The sequence below is a fragment of the Eptatretus burgeri genome, chromosome 9, assembly GCF_056783735.1.
Source record: "Eptatretus burgeri isolate ZD-2024b chromosome 9, Ebu_testis_v1, whole genome shotgun sequence".
NCBI classification, from domain to species: domain Eukaryota; kingdom Metazoa; phylum Chordata; class Myxini; order Myxiniformes; family Myxinidae; genus Eptatretus; species Eptatretus burgeri.
Genome location: NC_140969.1, coordinates 19,204,431 through 19,226,930, shown reverse-complemented (window position 1 = coordinate 19,226,930; position 22,500 = coordinate 19,204,431). Strand labels below are relative to the sequence as shown.

The 22,500-nt window shown below is 41.6% G+C and overlaps 1 protein-coding gene across 1 annotated transcript in view; it reads left to right on the top strand.

Annotated features, from left to right (window-relative positions):
* Window positions 1-22,500, top strand: part of PCLO (piccolo presynaptic cytomatrix protein) — a 321,244-nt gene that overhangs the window by 162,788 nt on the left and 135,956 nt on the right. Inside the window, exons 9-11 of the mRNA XM_085893761.1 lie at window positions 12,661-12,782; window positions 13,096-13,171; window positions 15,641-15,766. Of these exons, the coding sequence (XP_085749887.1) occupies window positions 12,661-12,782; window positions 13,096-13,171; window positions 15,641-15,766 (324 nt within the window). The remainder of the gene's footprint in view (window positions 1-12,660; window positions 12,783-13,095; window positions 13,172-15,640; window positions 15,767-22,500) is intronic.

The following is a 22,500-nucleotide window of genomic DNA, read 5'->3' as shown; positions in this document are numbered from 1 at the left end:
TATGAATAGTGATGACCGGGCATGTCTAGACCCTGCAAATTGTTGATTATAGATGCTCTTTGCTGTGTTGCATTCTGAGCACTTAATCTGGCCATGTTTGCCATGTTTCTTTGAAATAATATTACTGATAAAAGGGTGGTGCTTTTAATTTTGAGCTCTTCTCGGTGCCCAAGTTTATTATTGCACTCACAAAACAGATGTATTTCATACTTTTATTGTTATTTCTACTTTTCATCCTAAATCTTTAAGATCGACAAACATGTACACCCCCTCCCCCTTCACCCCTTTCCCTCCCCAAAATGTACAGTGGTTGGTCCTTAGATAAGCTTGGCAAGGGGCTCCGCCTTCTGACTACACATTTATTTATCTTTCTTTCCCTCTTCTTGCTGATGGAGCACACCCCTGGTGTTGTTATAGTCCAGGCATGATGAGCCAAAAAGCCTCCTCCTGTGTCAGATTTCCTTGTTAAATAGATATAAATCTCCTCATTAATCATCTCCTGCATTAATCCCTTCTGGTGTTTATCATTTATCAAGTATGTCTGATGGATAAACACTTGAGGTCTTTTCATGGATTAGGATTAGCTCGAGGTCCATACTGATGATGCCTGCGGTCTGGATGTGGACCGCGGTCCGCCTTTTGAGGACCCTTAGCACTCTGAGTGTACAATAATCTCCGATGCAACAATGACCAAATAAACTTTTCTTTGTTTTAAATTCCACTACGGGGGAGTAAAGAGGCCCCTTCAGAAGACAACATGAAGCAACACAGCACTGCAGTGGAAATGTCTATCCATATCAACACTCACGCATAAGTGATACATTTTCAGTGCATGCACACCATGTAGTACATGCTTACTCCAACGAATGAAATCCAGCCACGTAGGCCTCATAATAAACCTTGAGGCGCAATGCGCAGTGTATCTCTATTAGTACGAGTGAAGCCAATTTGAAGTGCTCTAGCGACTATATTGGCATGCCGATATTTCTGACACATTAGATTCAAGTTTGATGCCTGAAATCTTTGCTTTTGTCAATTCTACTGCAATTTCATGTGATTTTCCTCAGGAAATTCACAATGCCTCAGTTTGCAGCATTCGGTTGCACCAACGCCTCTGGCAAGGGTTCATAACCATCTTTCCTTTGGTATGTTTGATGAAAAAAGTTGACGATGAATCATCAGCCGCGGATGAACAATGGTGGGCGTTAATCCAGGTGTCCCATCTGCCAGTAATAGTTGGTGGACGTTAAAGATCCCACACTGTCCTTTGTGAAGAGTTGGTGAGTTATTGCCAGCACCACAAACAAATTACAAATTCCTGCTGTGACAACTGCAAGGAAGGAAAAGGCAAACCTTGTCAGTCCCATCTGGTGTTAATTCATTGGCCGATAGGGGCTTGAACTCAAGACCTTAAGATCTTAAGCCAGCCATCCTTACTGTAAGCCAACACCAGGCTTTCCACTTTTTAATGATTGTTTCACCATACTCAAAGGGATAATGAGTGACTTTGAAATCTTCTTTTATCTCCCTCCTGAACGGTGCTTCTCCACCACTTTATGTCTGACTTCTTTGGAAAGCTTCTTGGTCTTCATGTTTGCCTTGTTGTGGTTGACCAAGTCAGTTGCACCTTAAAACTCCTTGGATAAGTGGGGAAACTTAATGTCTAAGTTAAACCACTGATTACATGCAGGTGAAACCTATCACACTTATTTTTAACCTTTCAAGCAAATAATTTGCTCCTGAAGTGATTTCGGGTTAATTCAGCAAAGGGTTTGAATACCCATATGAAACTGAGAATCATCTGATTTTCTGTGTTAATCTTACTTATTCACATTTTATTTGCATTTTTCAACTTTATCACTTTGGAATAGTTTATGAAGACTCTATACATGAAGTTTGATTTTAAAGCATCATGAAATAAGCTCAGGTGGCATCAAAATGTGAAAACTTTGGAGGGGGGTGAATACTTTTGCAGGCCACTGTATTTGATTTTTTAATTTTCTGAAGTTTGATTCTGAAAATAACATAGGCTGGAAACCTGTTAACTAGCTAGTGTTGCAGTGTGAAACCATGCTAAAGGGGCTGTCACACCTTGACGTTTTAGCCAGCGTATGGAAAGGTCTCAAAATGTATGTAAAACGCTGGCGTACGCTGAACTATTGATGTTTTTTTTAAGTTTTGGGCGTATAATAACGTGTTGGATGTATGCATAATGTATTCGTAACATACACAGAACGTTTTAATCACATATAGATATCTTATATCAACGAATGCTGAGCGTGTTGTCGGCGTTCACAACCTATGCCCAACGATAGTCTAACTTATGCATAGCGCGGCAGCGTATCGCCGACGATCACGTGGCATAGGCTATTCATAGGCTGTGGCTCGACGATTCAAATCATAATCGCACTAGACATCGAAGTGTGAAGCCGCTGTCAGACCTTGACGTTTTAGCCAGCGTATGCCGATGTATGAAAAATTTGCCGAACCAAGCTGGCACACGTCGAATACGTTATGGGTAAGTTTTGTATACGTTAAGAGCACGCTGGCATACGTCGTAGTACGCTGGCATACGTCGTAGTTTTCTGGCATACGTCATCATACGCCGAGAAATTTTCAGCATGTTGAAAATTTATCGACGTACTCGACGTATGACACACGTTCCGCATACGCTGGCATAAGTTGTAGGCACGCTACGCGATCGTTGACACACGTCGACATACATTACTTGTAAGTTACTCATAAGTCAAAACACGTCGACGTAATGTTTAGCATACCCGAAACTTAATTTTTAACCTATGAGTAACGTGCTTTGAACCTATGTGTAACGGATCTCCAAAGCACGTTGACGTATGTAGACATATTTGATTGACGTCTTCCGGACGACCACTGAACTTACTGAACGTGTTTCTAACTTGCAGCTACCGTATAATGGCGTATTGGCAGCGTTTAGGGGAATTGGTATATAAAAATGGGGTTCACAGGAGGAACCCGTCAGTGTTTCAGACTCCATGTTTTTTTTGTTTAAAAAAAATATATATTTTTACGTTGAAGTGTTAATGTTTTTTTCCATTTTTTGGCGTATTCATTACGAATTGGACAAATGCATAACGTATTACTAACGTACACAGAACATTTCGATAACTTATACATAACTTATACCAACGATCGCGTAACGTGCCTACAACACGTTACTCATAGGTTAGAAATAAGTTTCGGGTATGCTAAACATTACCCCGACGTGTTTCGACTTATGAGTAACTTACAAGTAGTGTGTTAACGATCGCGTAACGTGCCTACAACTTATGCCAGCGTATGCGGAATGTGTGAGTCATACGCTGGCATACGTCAGAAAATTTCAAGCATGGATAATTTGTCTAACACCTCGGCGTACTACGATGTATGCCAACGTACTACGAAAAAAAGCCAGTGTACTACGACATATGCCAGCGTGCTCTTAACGTATACAAACTTACCCATAACGTATTCGACGTGTGCCAGCGTTTTAGCCAAATTTTGCATACGCCAGGCATACGCTGGCAAAATCGTCAAGGTGTGACAGGACCACTCGTGTTAATACTCACTTGTAATCATGTTGTTTTTTCTATTTTCTGTTGGATGTGATTGTCTCTTTAACTGCACCTTTGCCTGGTCCCAAGTCAAAGCATCTTGATGCTGGATGAATCCCCACTCAGTCTCGAACAATTTCGAGCTGTGGCGAATCAGTCAAACACCACTCCTCACTGCCCCCCTCCCCCCACCGCTCCCCCTGGTAGAACAAATCACAACATGCTTTATAGCTCACCTGGAACGCAGTTCTGAGGAGCTTATGAGATGGCGCGTCGTCCGTCCATCCATCTGTCCATCCATCTCAAAATATTTTCAACTTCTTCTCTGAAACTACACATACGATTTCGATGAAACGTTGCCACAATGTTCAACACCGTGTATGCACCAAAGTTTGGTCATGGCATTAAAAAAAATCGGGCCTTTAAGGGATCTACGGGGATTGCCCCCCTAAAATAGGTATTTGCTTTCTTCTCAGAAACTTCACATGTAATTCTGATGAAACTTGACCAAAAACTTCATCACTCGTGACATACCAAAGATTGTTTACGACATTAAAAATAATTCGGGGTTTGAGGGGATCTACGGAGAGAGTTTACAGAGGGTTGCTCCCCCCCCCCCCCAAGAGATATTTGCTTTCTTCTCAGAAACAATACACACAATTCAGATGAAACTTCACCACAACCCTCATCACCCATGGTGTACTGAATTTTGTTCATGACATTAGAAAAATAGGGCTCGAAGGGGATGTAATGGGGGTCGTCCCCCAAAATATGTATTTCCTTTCTTTTCAGAAACCACACACACAATTTGGATGAAAATTGACCACAACCTTTATCACCCGTGATGTACCAAAGTTTGTTCACAGCATTGAAAGAAAGAAAAAAATCCATCGGTATTTACTTTCTTCTCCATTACATATTTTGTGGGTCATCCATGCTGACCAGTGAGTCCCTGGTTATCTAATCCAGCCATTACCAGGTGAGTACCCAGGGGTATTGCCCCTATGTTTTTAAAGGTTATTGTGTGGGATGACCGAAAACTGATGGTATAGTTGCTGGAATTGATGGCAGCTGTTTTTCAGGATAGTTTCCATGGGAACGCCCAAAATTACTGTGTTCACCTCATTAACATAAAATAACCACAAATTCGTTAATTTTCAAGACTGAGAACAAATTTCATATCAAATTGATCAGCATGAAAGGGGAAACCTGATTATTACATCACATGTGCGAATTACCTCATTTTCATAATCATTATTTCATTGAGTTTGCATTTTTCCATGAAAATAGAGTTATACCGAACAGAACAAATCTCGACAGAGAAGCCAAATCGTCTTCATAACAACAAACATTGCATTTTTGTAATAGGTATATATATATATATATATATATATATATATATATATATATATATATATATATATATATATATATATATATATATATATATATATATATATATATATATATATATATTCTAGAAACAATTTTTGACTTTCAATAAAATGTTCCAAAATCCTCAATTAGCTGCCTTTATGGTAACAATTAAAACCATCATTATAATCCAATTAAATGCGTATAACTTCCACGCTATTTGAGACAGAAAGGTGAAATTGGTGTCAAAATGATCAGCATTGAAGGAGTCACACGTTTATGACATCACAAATGCTAAATTGCCTCATTTGCATATTTTTTAATTGAATTTGCATTTTCCATGAAAATAGTTATACCTAACAGAACAAATCTTGCCAGAGAAGCCAAATTGTCTTCATAACAACAAACATTGCATTTTTGGAAATATCTATATATTAAGACTGAAGGACCAATTTTGTGCTCCTCCTAGTGGTCGCGTCACGTTTTTCTTGGTACTGTGACTTGGACTGAAAGAAACTTCGTACCTGTAAGAGTGCATCGCACATAGTGGCAATAGTCAACTTTCAACTCTGAAGCAGAATAAACACTTTTCGTTTTACATTCGTTTACATGGCGACATGTGACGTCACCGCCGAGAGGCGTCAGGACGTCATGACATCATCGGTCATTTGCTGACGCCATTACCTCTGTCGTCGACAGACCGTTACCGCTGAGAGGTGTAATTCCACTCCTAAAAAATAGCGTCTGCAATGTAAAACCCTCTTCTGCACATGCTGACTACCTCAGAATGTGAATTTGACACAAAAAATGTAACAAGAAACATTGTATCTTCTATATATTAATACTGAAGGACCAATTTTGTGCTCCTCCTAGCAGTCGCGTCACGTTTTTCTCGGTATTGTGACCTGGACTGAAATAAACTTCCTACCTGTAAGAGTGCATCGCACATAGTGGCAATAGTCAACCTTCAACTCTGAAGCAGAATAAACACTTTTCGTTGAGATGGGGGGCGAGGAGTGAAGAGGCGGGGGCGGGGGATGAAGAGACGGGGGCAGATAGTGAAGAGGCGGGGGGCAAGGTAAGCAAATTTTTGAGCAGGGGTAAGCAAATTGAAAGCGGGAGACGGGGGGAATGGGTGGGGGATGAGTGGGCGGGGGCTGGGGTGAATTAGGCGGGGTTGAGTGTGAGGGGGTGGACAGGGGGCGGGGGCAAGTGGGGCGGGGAATCAGACGGGGGCGGGGAGTGAAGAGGTGGGGGCTGGGCCGGTGTAATTAAATTTTTGGGCTGGGGTAAGCAAATTGAAGGCAGCGGGCGGGAGGCGGGGGGGGGGAATGGGGCAGGGGCGGGGGATGAGTAGGCGGGGGCAAGCACGCCCTGTCCAGTCCATGTCCCTCGAGTGTGGGTGAGGGTGGTTGAATGAACGGAATCCGTCTGTGACGGGTTTCGGCTCGTATGTATAAATAATCGTGCGGTATGCTTACATATTGTGTAAGCATACGAACCGTGCTTCTGCATTGTCTTGGGTCACTCATCTGCATTTGATTTTGCATTTATTTATATTTTCATTTATGGATGTTGCCCAATGATTCTGTGATTTTCTTGGTGTACTGGCTTCCATGTCCATGCAAAATTTCAGCTTTCTACGTCACCCGGAAGGTACCGATTTTTAATATCAGCGAGTGAGTAGTTAGAAAGGGCTTGATATAATATATATATATATATATATATATATATATATATATATATATGTGTGTGTGTGTGTGTGTGTGTGTGTGTGTGTGTGTGTGTGTGTGTGTGTGTGTGTGTGTGTGTGTGTGTGTGTGTTTATTCCCTTCCCATCTGATGTAATAAATGCGTGACCCCTTCGATGCTGATCAATGTGATACCAAAGTTTCTTCTCTATCTTGAAAATTAATGAATCTGTTGTCATTTTATGTTAATTAGGTGAATACAGTAATTTCCAGGGGTTCCCATGGAAACCATCCTGAAAAACATAGCTGCTACCAATTCCGGCAGCTACACCATCACTTTTCAGTCAACCCACGTCATCACCTTAAAAAAAAAACATGGTGTGATTTGTTCTATCATAGTCCAGGAGCTCAGAAGGTTTATTCAAGTGAAAAGTGCCGGAACGTTTGACCTTAAGGGCTGATGTGATCATCCACCGACATCACAAAAATGTATTGCTGCCGGGTCTGACCCGTGGCTTTCCCCCTGAAATCACTCAATTAGTGACGCCATTACCGATAAACCTATTTTGCTGAATATCTGGAAAAATATGCATGATAATACAAGGTGTCTACACCCATGTTTTCATGGTCAATCATTACACTGACACCTGCATTATTGCTAGAAAATGTATAGTTTACCATGTAAATGTTTAGTTCATCCACTCAGTTAGCAACGCCATTGCGGAAAAACCCATTTTCATTAATATCTGAAAAACACTGCATGATAATATCACAAATAAGGTGTCTATACCCATGTTTTTATGGTGAAATATTACAATGCCAACTCAAGTGCTTGAAAATGTTGAGTTCACCCTGAAAGTTTCCTCCTGGAGTCGTACCATCTCTGTCTTTTGTTACAATGTGGCAAATAATGCATTGGTCTCTGTCCTTTTTTGTTATTTACAGATCATGGCAAATGATGTCCCCATTTGTATAATTTGCAAAGAAAGGAGAAAAGAAATGTGCCCTGAAGTGTTTCAATTCCAGCAACTGGGAAACAGCCAAAAATGCTGCCAGACGGCGAAAGGCAATTCAAAGTGACAAGTTTTCGAACACCTCGGAAGAGATCAGAACAGCTGAGGGCCCAGAAGGCAAATATTACCACTCAGTTTGCCTCTGTCGATTCTGTGCTGTTAAGAGAGGAGCACCTCCAAAAACAGAACCATCCGAACCACCTCAGAAGACCACTCATTCAAGTTCCGATCATCCTTTTACCAGCACGAGAGGCGTCCTTGGACAGGAATGTCTTTTTTGTGGACAGAAGAGGAAGTTGCAGAAAAATGAACCCCTCAGCCAATGTTTGACCACAGACGGGAGCAAGGCAATCCTTCTTGCTGCTAAGAAAAAGTGTGATACTAGGATCATTGGACTAGGGGAAGAAGGAAGGAAGCCAAATACCATAACACTTGTCGTCGTGACTATGTAAGACTGGATGTGACAGATGAAGAGCAAACGTCGAATCGGAAGATGCACGTTGAAGCCTTCAAAAACTTGTCGATGTTCCTCGAAAATGAAGTCATCAAAAACAAAACTCCCATGTTGGCGTCAGTAATTTTCAATTTGTACAAAGAAGAGTTTCTTGCTCTTGAAGGAACACAGGATGACATTGATAGGTAAACTACACAAAGTCTGATATCGAAGATAAAGGAACGATTCCTGGAAATCCTCGTTGACAAACGAGAAAACAAATCTGGAAACCTTGTATTCCACTCATCGCTGACGTCTGCTGAGGCATTTGCTATGCTGACTGATTCCAATGTAATTATTGAAGAAATCGGGTGTGCTGCCATGGCATTGCGATCTCTAACAGCTGAGGAGGTAGACGTCCAAGCTGTTACATCCTTTGTCTGTGTGCTGTATGCAAGGGCATAGACAGAGGTCCAAAAGCGATGAGGCGAAAAGAGGTGAACCTGGTTGATGTGACGGTGCGCGTCGCACAGCGTTGCAAGTGCCAACGTCGCGAAGCCATTACGGCGAGGGGTCTGGGGGCCTTGAGCGGCTCCCAGAAGCCAATGCATTTTTGATGCCCAGAAACCTATTCTTGGCTAATTTCAATGCTCAAAATTTTTAAATGTTAATGTTCATTTCAGCCACATTAAATTAACATGGGGGGGGGGGGTATTGTCCTATTTAGGTGTGGAGATAAGAGTTTTCAGAGCACTGCCAGGTAGCTTTGATAGTTTACTCCCCAGAGAGCTCAGATGGCCAGAGGGCTCAGGCCAGATCATATTTCAGGAAATGAGCGACGAGGCGACAGCCTCGTCTGCCTCAGCCTGGCTACGCCCGTGGTATGGCTTCAAAACCTCTGACATTAATGAAGCCAGATACAAGGCGTTCATGCGAATGGGTGGTGGTGACGAAAAGGAGCCCCTTGCCAGAATAAAGAACATAAACTGTGCCTCTCTTCCCCCGTGCACCAAGACACTTGGTAATCATATGAAAAGGGCGTACTATGTGGCAAGAATCTGGAAGAGAGCTGATCAGACAGATCCAACTGGTGGGGTGAGTCTGACAAACTATGGATGGAAGTTGTCTCAAAACTGCTTTGAACCAGACTGGTATCCAGGAAGTTCAGTTCCAGAGTCCCTCACAGGCCCACATGAGGATGATGGGGATGGCATGGAAGATAATTCAGTAGATGAGGAAGAGTCAGATAATGCTTGGAGTGAGGACAGTGATGAGAGTGATGAAAGTGATAGAAAAGAGTTGTAATGCCAAGAGGACATCAAGTTAATTATGTGAACTGCACATTTGCAAGTTTTCCATATATCGTTGTTCGGTAAAGGCGTTGCTAAGGCCTAAGTCACATTTGCACGGCGGCCGTCGGGTTGACAAAATCTACGGCCACTAGCAATTATAGGGCGGCTGCAGTATTTCCACGGTCACACAATGTAGCAATCATATATGTTTTTTTTTTTTCAGGGAGCCGCACGGCGCATTTATAAATTGTGGAGACCGAAAACGTGGGGGTGCCGTACGGTCTTTGATTTGATGTCGCACGGTGACCTTAGGGCGTCCCTGCGGCGGCCATAGAATTTTCAAGGCAGACGCAAGGTGCCCGCAAGATGCCCGCAAGGCGACCGCAGGGGCGCCCTAAGGCGAACGTGCGGCCAGACGGACGGTAACGAGTGGGTATATATACCAGTTGTTTTTTTTACTGAAATAAAAATATAACAGTTTGGAATATACCAGTATATATAACTGTTATACTATAACTATAATATATATAACTGAATATACCAGTTCGGAGTATAGGCAAACACCTATACTCCGATCTTTAGCGGTAGCGCACGGTGGACGCACGGTCGACGCAGACTGCCAGGGAGGTCGTACGTAGGATGCACGGCGGGCGTAGGGGAACCGTGCGTCGACCCTGCGTTGCCCGCAGGTAGTCACACAGACCGCAAGGCCACCATACGGTGAACACAGGGATGCCTTCGGACTACCCTACGGCGACCGTGGAAATAATGCGGCCGCTGTAATTTTTTGGGGGTTGGCAAAATTCATTTTTCATTGATAAGAGCCTACGGCAGCCGCACAAATAACACAAGCCCACTGTACGCCCTACGTACGGTTGACGTGGAACACATCTATGTCACAGCTTGGCTTGTCGAATTGATGCGGCCAATGTAGAAATGAAAAAAGTTATAACTCCGCGCTCTAATTCCACGGAGACCCCTACGGCTTGTAAAAGATAGCCATATGGCGTAGGGCCACCCTGAGGCCACCTCAGAAACTCTGCGGCCGCCGCACGTTTCTGTCAATTCAGGGGGGATAAGGCGGCCGTATCCGAGCCGTAGAGCAAATGTGACTTAGGCCTTAATTATTATCGATTTATTCATTTCTTATTTATTTCATGCTTATAGCATGAGTCACATTTGCTCTACGGCTCGGATATGGCGGCCGTACCCCCCTTCCCCCGAATTGACAGAAACGTGCGGTGGCCGCAGAGTTTCTGAGGTGGCCTCAGGGTGGCCCTACGCCATATGGTTATCTTTTACAGGCCGTAGGGGTCTCCATGGAATTAGAGCGCGGAGTTATAACTTTTTTCATTTCTAGGTTGGCCGTAGCAATTCGACAAGCTGTAGCCATGACGTAGATGTGTTCCACGTCGACCGTACGTAGGGCGTACGGTGGGCTTGCGGTCTGTGTGACGACCTGCTGGCAACGCAGGGTCGACGCACGGTTCCCCTACCCCCGCCGTACGGCCTCCGTGGCAGTCTGCGTCCACCGTGCGCTACCGCGAGAGATCGGAATATAGGTGTTTGCCACCAGTGTTGGGCACAAAAGCGATAATCCGATAACAGATAATTATCGAAGTTTACTTTTTTATCGGACTATTATCGGAAGTTAACTCCCATTTATCGTTATCGGACCAGTTAACTTCCGATAACTCGATTTTTTTGTCCCATAATGTCCGTTAATTTTTTGTCCGATAACATTTTTATCGTTTCCGGGTCGCATTTCGCCCAACTAATTAATTATCAAGGAGGAGAAAAATGTATATGATTATAGATTACTTGTTTTACAAGATAATGCTGAATCAGGCCGCCGCGTGAAGAAAAATGGAAGAAGAAGAAGAAGAAGAAGAATAAGAAGAAGAAGAAGAAGCCTTGCAATGTGACTTCCTCAGCCATGTGGCATTGCGGCTGCTCGGCTCTGCAGGTACTGGGTTCGGTCAAGGTTGGGAAACCCGAAAAATAAAAACATATGTGACTGCTACATTGTGTGACCGTGGAAATACTGCGGCCGCCCTATAATTGCTCGTGGCCGTAGATTTTTTAGACCCTACGGCCGCCGAGCTAAATGTGACTGAAGCATTAATGAGCGGGTGGGCTACACATTTACATGGTAAACTACACATTTCCCAGTAATAACACAGGTGTCAGGGTGACGATTGACCATAAAAATATCGGTACAGACTTAAAAATATCGGATTTATTCATAATAAATTAGTTGATGCATTTGGGGGAACATCCGACATCCAGACCTGTGTGGAATGTACAGAGCAGTGCATTTTGTTATATTCGAGCAAAAAAGTGTGGGGGGAGGATCGATATTTTGTCCCCCTTCGTCAAAATACTGGGAGGGGGACATGTTCATCCCCCCCCCCCCCCACATTACCCTCCCATTGATGCCCATAGGTAGGAGTTAGGGATATTTGTGAAAGGGAATGGGAGGCATGTCTGCATTTATTAGGGCGCATGCTCATGAGGGGAATCTGGTCAAGCAGGCCTTTGACATGATTGCAGTTTGGCAGTAGGAGAAGAGTCAGACCAAAATAGAGGTGGAAGGAGGTGGTGGAGAGGAACATAAGAGAGGTGGAGGTGAAGAGTGATGGAGGTGGAGGGGTATGGTGAGGGAAAACTTGTGGAACTGTTCCCATAAGAAGGTAGCATTAATTGGAGCCATTAAATTAGAAAAAGTAGTAGTTATACAAATAAGGTAATTGGAGATTTCACCGTTTGGCTTTTTCGCAACACTACAATGGTGCATCATTTAGACTGATTTTGGTCCAATACCTCTCATGTTAGTATTACACTGTCACTCTTTCAGTGTCCTTTTTCCATCCATATGTGAACAAAAAGTTTCTCTTGTTAAAATTCACTTCAAGCCTTTACACATGCACACGCACATGCGCACACACACACACACACACACACACACACACACACACACACACACACACACACACACACACACACACACACACACACACACACACACACACACACCATGATTCCAGTTTCAATTCACCTCCATCCTAATCCCCTTTATAACAATGCGGTTTGTCATCAGGAGAAATAGAAAGCCCAGTGCACATTTGTAGTGTTGGTACAGTGCAGGCTCACCATTCTTCACCTGAAAAGGCAAGTAACTACATTGCACAGGTGAAGAGGCAAACGTCATGACAATAACATTTAACTGCCTCGCCTAGGAGCCATCTTGATGTCGACCCCTGAGGCAGGGTTGCACTAATGATACAGAGATGCTCTCTCCCAAAGCATACCATCTGCGCCGTGAGGATACCAACTGGTTTGACAAGCCTCGAGACTCCTTTCATGAGGAGCAAGTGAAGGAAAGGCTGAGAGACTGCCATGGCGCACGGGTACGACATTTACTTAATGTGAAGTTCTCAAATCCTGGGTTAGAGGAGCTACATATTGCTTTTTGATTTGTAAACTATGTACAGTACATAAAATGTTGAGAAAGTGAGAGTAAAACAGATCAAGATCAGTGAAGGAGTTTTATATTTAATAATGTTACCTTTGAAAAGCATGTGTCCACACCAGCATGAACGACTCACCTTGGATGTTACGAATCAGATACACCTGTAAACACTACTCATTGATTATTGAATGAATGTTATTGAAAAGACTGGTTATAATTGATGTTTTCATTTCTTATGGATTCGTTTTCAGATCTCTGTACGTTCCTTTGACTTCCCATATACCCGTATCTGCTTGCGTCATGACAACAAAGACCACAGTTTTTCAGGTATACTTTTGTTCTCCGACATAGATCCACCCACTGCTAAAAGCAGTATCAGCTGCCACACTGATGATCAGCAGTATCAGTCAGCCTATACAGGTTTTAGAACCCTATTTTTAGAAATGTCAGTCCCCTTCTTGGGAAGGGAATCAATCCACAGATGTGTTTCTAAGCCACTGTCCATCATCAGCATGGAATATATTCTCCCCGTCTGTTGCCAAAAACGACTTGGAAAGCCTGTATAAGTATTTGCATTTTAACCTTAATATCTTCTTTCCCAGATACAATTTTGAAAGTTCACTAACTGTGTAAGAGATGGTAAACCAGGGTGGACATGTGACAGCACCCCGGTTGGTCAGGGCCTTTAAGCAAGTGCTGGTGTGGCACATGGGAGGTGGTACTCGGATATTATCCCTCATGGAGCGACATGCTACATCATCTCTGGGATGGGGGAGAGGACAGGTTGGGAATCCAATTTATGTTGATAATTGGCAGTGGTCCCTAAACAGAAAATGTTTAGAGTATGGCCATGCATTCGGGCTCTGTAGGTGAGGATGCATGTCTTTTTATATGACCCTAAGCCTTGGTCTTCGTGCCAGCATGCATGGCGTGTATTAGTTTGATAAGCTTTTTTGACTGAGTACTTTGATCTTTGAACTGAAGAAGGCATACTTAGGTTGGCTATAATGTTTGGTTATTTTTTACATTTTTTTCACATAGGTGCCTCTAAAAAGAAATTGCCATTGAGCCAGAAATGCATCTGTGGATTGGATTGATTATCCAGGGGGAAGTTGTGGGGGGCTGCCATTGCCACAAATGCTTCTAAAGCCTGTAGGCTGACTTATACTGCGGGTAGCAGTGTTGCAGCAGACACTGCATTTAGCCGTGCGAAGTTTTCTGCTTCACCTACTGCAACTATGCAGGAAGTTGCATTTTCTATATTTGCCTCGTTATGCTTTCTTTCATGTGTGTTGGACTGTTGTCGGTATCTTGGTCATATGACTTTTTGAACAACCCACGGCCCACATACGTCTCCTGTTTTATTGGTTTTCGGTCAGACTCTCTTGAAAACGAAATGGGATACTATAGTCTCTGTAAAGGGTACTGTCATTCTCAATCAGCAGACAAGACAAACAAAGCATTTTTATCAACGAAAAGTTCATCGGATTACTTCCATCACAATGGGAAAACAAGGTGCAGCTGATGTTTTGAGAGGTAGTTATTTTGCTCTCACAAAGGGCGAATGCTCGAAACCTCAACGGCGAGTCATTTCCTACCGATCCAAAATTACGACACATTACACGATTAACTTTTTGTTGATAAAATCCATTGTTTCTCTTGAAAATAAATTAGATAGTCTTGCATCTAATATTTCATAGAAAAACAGCAATGCATCATTCAAATACTGCACCTAAGAATGTTGAATCACCTTTTCATCAATGTGTTGGTGTTCATGCAGTGCACTTTCACTGTGGAAGCATGATCGAACAAACACATGTATCCTCACCCACAGGTCGAGAATATATGGTCACACAATAACTTTGAGAGCCACTGTGCATCTCTTTTAAGACTGCTTTTTTAATTTAAAAAAAGAGTTAAACATGAAACGTTTTGACAGGCTTGGGGCGTGCACCCCAGTCCCGTAGCCAAAGTACACAGTCCAACAAAGCCTGTCCCACGAGCATACACGTGCACCACAACCTGAAGTCTGAAGCACATGGTCAAACCAACACATGCATCATAACCCAAAGGGCCAGAAAGCATTGTCATACAATAACTGGAAGCCATTCCTCAGACGGAGTGGATTTTCATTCATAATTTGAGCTGGAAAGTTGCACTAGATCACCTAAATATCCAATAGTACCTCTTAACTGGAATATTGACTATGAACCCTTGTCTCACATGACCAACAATGGCAGCAAGGGTTCTGCCCAATAGGGGCATCCTGCAGGGTGGATTTGTGCCTGATGTGTTTAAATATTTGATTCTTATTTGGGGAGAATTTACAGCAACCCGAAAACTCAACTTTAGGAAAATGACAACTGCTTCATATTGTTGTCATTTGGTTATTTGTTTTCGATTAAAATCTTATTGACAAAGTAACATGTTTTTCTTGACATTTGGAGTAGATTTACAGAAGATACAAATTTGCTTTCAAAACTGTAACCGATTACCCCCATTTAATTTTCCTGATAGGCCACTTCATCATTATACATGTTAATGCAATTTACTGGTCCTTTTTGCAGCTATATGGAAGCAACAATGACCATCATCAGTGGTTTTAACTACTAAAACATCTTCACATGAAAAGCAATATAAATACTATATATTATAGCTCCTAAAAGCAATAAAGTTAGATTTGATTGAGAAATATAACATTAAGAGAACAAAGGTACTTTTACACACACACACTTATGCAAGTTGCAATCACTTGATTTTGTTTATAACCAACACCCTTTGTATGCTTCGGTTTAGGAAATGGATTTGGTATTCGCATTGTTGGTGGTAAAGAGATTCCAGGCCGAGGAGGTGACATTGGGGCCTACATCAGCAAGGTCTTTATTGGGAGACCAGCAGAGAAGTCAAAAAAGCTTGTGGAAGGTAAGACAATAGCTCAATTAATGCTGTGACTTCAATTTGTGCTGTGCAGGTTTTGTATTGGACATGATACAATGTACAAACAAGAAAGAGCAACCAGAGATTGCAGACCCCCTCCAGGACTTGTTCTGTGTGGTAGATTTTGCGTGCTGATGTTTGTGTTTGTGTGGTGTGTAGATGATGTGTTCACGACGTAAGTTTATGTTCATACAGCGGACAAACAGACCTTTTCAGTTTTATTGTATAGACTTGCAGGTACCCATGGAAATTCCACAAAATGTAAATGCCTTGACCTCAAGTCCTCAACCCCCCCCCCCAGCCCCCGGCACCCTCCTCACCCACAACCCGAAGACTGCAATCCCCTTCTTACTACAAGCAAGTCCTCAATCCCCTCCTCTCCACAAGTCCTCAACCCACCTCCCCAACCGCAATTCCTCAACCCCCCTCTCCAGCCGCAATTCCTCAACCCCCCTCGCCAACCACAATTCCTCAACCCCCTCCACCCACCCCAAAGCCTCAACCTCCCTCTCTCAACTCTCTGTCCGCTCTCTGCTCCCCACCACCACCCTAACTCTCTGTACTCTCCTCTCCTTTTCTTCCTGTTCTTAAAAGCAAGAGGGCAGTTTTATATCATTATATACTATTTCTTCATTACCTCATTGAAATAGTGGAATATTTAACTTTCTCCTCCTCTCTATCCACCTTATTACCCTCGCCGAAGGATTCGGAGAGGGTATTGCATTTGGGTCCATTTGTTTGTCTTTCTGTTTGTTTGTTTGTTTGTCTGTTTGTCTGTCTGTCTGTCTGTCTGTCTGTCTGTCTGTTGGATTCACTAGATATCCCTTATTGTCGGGTTTTGTGTGTGTGTGTGTGTGTGTGTGTGTGTGTGTGTGTGTGTGTGTGTGTGTGTGTGTGTGTGTGTGTGTGTGTGTGTGTGTGTGTGTGTGTGTGTGTGTGTGTGTGTGTGTGTCTGTGTGTGTGTCTCTGCAACGCGAGGCTCCACAGCACAAACCAGCAAACCGATTTCGATGAAACTTGGCGATCAGGTGCCATATGGGCTAGGAATGTGCGCGTTTGAGTTTCGTTGCTAAGGCCTAGGTCACATTTGCCACGGCGGCCGTGGGGTCTCCAAAATCTACGGCCACTAGCAATTATACGGCGGCCGCAGTATTTCCACGGTCACTCAATGTAGCAGTCACATATGTTTTTATTTTTCGGGGAGCCGCACGGCGTATTTAGGCCTAAGTCACATTTGCCACGGCGGCTGTGGGGTCTCCAAAATCTACGGCCACTAGCAATTATACGGCGGCCGCAGTATTTCCACGGTCACACAATGTAGCAGTCACATATGTTTTTATTTTTCGGGTAGCCGCATGGCGTATTTAGAAATCGTGGAGACGGAAAACGTGGGCCGCCACCTCAGAAACTGCGGCCGCCGCACGTTTCTGTCAATTCAGAGGGCGTACGGCCGCCGTATCCTCGCTGTAGAGCAAATGTGACTTTGGCCTAGGTCTTAGAAATTGTGGAGACCGAAAACGTGGGGTTGCCGTACGGTCTTTGATTTGATGTCGCACGGTGACCTTAAGGGGGCCCTGCGGCGGCCATATAATTTTCAAGGCAGACGCAAGGTAGCCTCAAGGTGCCCGCAAGGCGACCGCAGGGGCCCTAAGGCGAACGTGCGGCCAGACGGACGGTAACGAATGGGTTAATTTTTTTTTTTTTTACCAGTTTTTTTTTTCGGCTTATCGAATTGCTACGGCGAACGTCGAAATTAAAAAAGTTATAACTCCGCGTTATAATTCCATGGCGACCTTACGACCTGTAAAAGATAGCCAAACGGCGTAGGGCCACCCTGAGGCCACCGCAGAAACTCTGCGGCCGCCGCACGTTTCTGACAATTCAGAGGGCGTACGGCCGCCGTATCCTCGCCGTAGAGCAAATGTGACTTAGGCCTAAACAACCACACGTTGCTATTCAGCAGCCGAAAAACAGCACGTTTACTATTTTCAATACTTGTCCTCCAGTTTTGAATGTGGAGAAATGACACTTCGGAATTAAACACTTTGAGATATTTAGAAAATTTTACCGGAGCCGATTTTTGATTTAGGTTTTATTTTTCAAATGGTAGTCCTTTTAAAATAGTGTCTATTTACCGTCATTTAATGTGTGTATACAGTGTTTGTAAGGAACTACACCGTCGTTCCACCTTCGATCTCTCCTCATCCAAACGTTATTGACCAAAGTAAAAGGATCCAAAACAAATGGAATCACCGGCATTTCTGCCTTTGTGGGTTTCTAATAATATGGTATAAATCAAGTTATGTGTAATTAGAAAAACATCTTTTAAAAAAAAAATTCTACACCACCCGTTATGTTATCATCCGCTACACCGCCAGGTTCATCAAAAACAACCGACCAGGAAGTCTTCTTGCGCTACCCACGGTCTGGTTCATATTTCCCTGAACATCTGTTGTTCTGTTTATGTTTTTTTTTTTTTTTTTTCCTCTCTCTCTCTCTCTCTCTCTCTCTCTCTCTCTCTCTCTCTCTCTCTCTCTCTCTCTCTCTCTCTCCCTCTCTCTCTCTCTCTCTCTCTCTCTCTCGTTTTGTTTCATGTTCTTCTGACATCCACTCTGTTTGCCATCATCTGAGGTAATGTCAACAAAAATAATGACACATTTTATTTTTTACTTAATTCTTCCCTAATTTACTCAAGCCGATTTTTGATTTAGGTTTTATTTTGCAAATGGTAGTCCTTCAAAAATAGGGTGTCTATTTACCGTCATTCTTTTATGAGGAGTGCCAGTTGGCAAAATACGCAATAGGAAAAATCTTGCCAGGCAGAGGAACAATTGTATGTGAACCAATACGTCTTGGCAATGAATCTTCGTCGGTGGATCGGTCAGAATTAAAAGTATCATATCCAGCGCTTCAATCCTGGCGGATCCCTCGTTGCCTACCGGCTTGTTTGTCTGTTTGTTTGTCTGCACAGAACTTTCGTGTTTTTCTCCTCAACCGCTTGTCGGATTGAGCCAAAATTTTCACCATTGATGTGACTACTCATGTAGAATGTTTTAATGATAATTATGATGTCAAAGGTCACGTGGTGTGGCAACCATATTGGAACAACGGGGGGAAAAATTGGACTTCTGTATCTGAAACCACACCAAGCAAAAAATTGAAACTTGGCACATGGCGAGTAAACCTCATGGGGAATGAGTGTGATTTTTTTTAATGGCATCATAGGTGCCTTCATTATGACATCATAATTACATATGTAGAATGCTACATCCGATCAGTATGAAAATTTTTGAGTCCACACAAAAAAATTTCATGACATCATCAGTCACTTGATTCGGCAGCCATATTGTTTTTTTATAAAACCTTCAAAAATCTTCATCTCAAGTGGCTAAACAGATAGAGGTAAAACTTTACACGTATGACCACCTGTCCATGAGGAACAAAAGGTTCACAAATATGATGTCATTGGTCACATGGTTTGGCAGCCATGTTGGATTTACCCTCACATCTATTAAAAAAAAAACCTTCTCGAGAACGGCTGGACAGATCGAGGAGAATCTTCAATAAATGTTCCCCAAGCCTTGGGTGTACACGTTTTTTAAGGAATAATTGATTGGTAATGGTTTGGCAACCATATTGGATTTAAGAAAAATATTAAATAATGTTTATTCATGAACCGTTTAATTAATCCACATGAAACATCACAATTATGGTCTAGTCATGATAAGGAATACCACGTTTAAATTTCAACTTGATTTGGACATATGGCCTGGCAGCCAGAATGATTTAATTGTTTTGATCTGGGTTTTTTTTTTTGTTTTGTTTTTTTGAATAAGGCTTATTTGCCTGTCCCTGAATGGGTTTGAGGGTAGAGGAGTAGCAGCTGAAATGTGAATCCTATCCAGGTTCCAAACTTCATCTTGATTACTTCATCTTTGCTTTTTGATTGTTTGGGTTCCTTCTGATTACTCCAATGCAGGACTAACTATTTGGTCTTCCATTTGATTTGAATTGAATTAATTTTAATCCCATTCTAAATTCAATTGAATAATCATTTAAAATGTCATGGGTCAGGGTCAGGTATCCGATCAAAGCAGGGTTGCACAAAGCGGGATATCTTGGTACCCGGTCATCACTGCCGGCAGTTACCAAGTGGCAGTTCTAATTATGTCTCTTATTAATTACATAACACACCAGTACACAAAGTACACACAAAATACACCACACAAAACAGGTCCTGGCGAAGGTCTGCAATCTCTGATTTCTCTTTTTCTTGTCATTATTCCATTACCAACTTCACTGTAAATTATCAAAACAACAACAGCATGGTTCCTATATGTCATGATTCATTACAGTCAAAAGAACATCCAATTCACAAACTCGCAAGATATGTGCAAATTAGCAGAAATTCCGTGGAATTGCCACTCTCAAATGATTGGAATTACCACTCTCAAGAGTCGCCGAATTGTGTTAATATATAATCCTAAATCAATTATCTTCTTTGTGATGCACATATACATACAACGTTAAAATTATATAATGATCGAACAATGTTGAAATAACAATCTCACGAGTTTCAACCATCGAGTAATTCTTCAGTAAAAAGAGGGGTGAAGTAACCTAAATGATAAACAACCTGCAACGTCATTCATAATGGAAAAGATTATATACAAATGGAACTCCTTGGACAAAGACCTTTATAATGATATGGGTTTCATGGTCCCTTCTCGAGTAGTGTAAGAGAAAATTGTCAGAAAGACAGACAAACAGACAAACAGAATAAGGCTTTTATCATATATGACTAAAGAAAGATACATGTTCCAATCATAGTATTTTATAGACGTACTCACGTTCCAATTGTGTGTGCTTGTTGATGTACCCATGTTACAATAGTACGTACTTTACGGATGTACACACATTCTTACAGTACGTACTTTATAGAAAAAAACACGTTCCTAATAGCACGTCCTTATAGACATACTGTACTCGCATTCTAGTCGTGCATATTTTATAGACGTACTCACATTCTCTTTGCACATACTTAATAAAGGTACTGTACTCGGTTGAAAAAAGATAACATGTAATACTGGTTACCACCAGGTGGCATTTGTGGCTGAGGATAGCACATTATGTGCAGACAGACAGACAGACAGACACCAAACAATCAGACCCAAATGCAATACCCTCTGATGAGGGTAACAAGAAGGCTCAAACATGAAAAACAGATGCACCAGGCCCGCCCTGAACGTGGGTTTCCGCATCGCGGTTGAATTTTTGTGGTAAAATGTGCTGATCGTGGCATGGGTCCCTCGCTCTGTCGCCGTCTGGTGTAGAGAAAGACACAACCCTGCATCTCCCTCCGTCTTACCTCACAGTTGTTCTTTCAATGGCATTCCACATGGACGATCACACAATTTAGTCTGTTATCATGTGATTTAGTCAATCATCATGTGATTTAGTTTATCATCATGTGATTTAATTTGTTGTCATGTGATTTAGTTTGTTATCATGTGATTTAGTCAATCATCTTGTGATTTAGTTTATCATCATGTGATTTAATTTGTTGTCGTGTGATTTAGTTTGTTATCCTGTGATTTAGTTTGTTATCCTGTGATTTAGTTTGTTATCGTGTAATTTAGTTTGTTATCATGTGATTTAGTTTGTTATTGTGTCATTTAGTTTGTTATCGTGTGATTTAGTTTGTTATCGTGTGATTTAGTTTGTCATGTGATTAAGTTTGTTATCATGTGATTTAGTTTGTTATTGTGTGATTAAATCAATCATGTGATTTAGTTTGTTATTGTGTGATTTAGTTTGTTATTGTGTGATTTAGTTTATCATGTGATTTAGTTTGTTATCATGTGATTTAGTTTGTTATTGTGTGATTTAATCAATCATGTGATTTAGTTTGTTATTGTGTGATTTAGTTTGTTATTGTGTGATTTTGTTTGTTATCATGTGATTTAGTTTGTTATCATGTGATTTAGTTTGTTATTGTGTGATTTAGTTTGTTATTGTGTGATTTAGTTTGTTATTGTGTGATTTAGTTTGTTATCATGTGATTTAGTTTGTTATCATGTGATTTAGTTTGTTATTGTGTGATTTAATCAATCATGTGATTTAGTTTGTTATTGTGTGATTTAGTTTGTTATCGTGTGATTTAGTTTGTTATTGTGTGATTTAGTTTGTTATCGTGTGATTTAATTTATCATGTGATTTAGTTTGTTATCGTGTGATTTTGTTTGTTATCGTGTGATTTAATTTATCATGTGATTTAGTTTGTTATCATGTGATTTAGTTTGTTATTGTGTGATTTAGTTTGTTATTGTGTGATTTAGTTTGTTATTGTGTGATTTAGTTTGTTATCATGTGATTTAGTTTGTTATCATGTGATTTAGTTTGTTATTGTGTGATTTAATCAATCATGTGATTTAGTTTGTTATTGTGTGATTTAGTTTGTTATCGTGTGATTTAGTTTGTTATCGTGTGATTTTGTTTGTAATCGTGTGATTTAATTTATCATGTGATTTAGTTTGTTATCATGTGATTTAGTTTGTTATTGTGTGATTTAGTTTGTTATTGTGTGATTTAGTTTGTTATTGTGTGATTTAGTTTGTTATCATGTGATTTAGTTTGTTATCATGTGATTTAGTTTGTTATTGTGTGATTTAATCAATCATGTGATTTAGTTTGTTATTGTGTGATTTAGTTTGTTATCG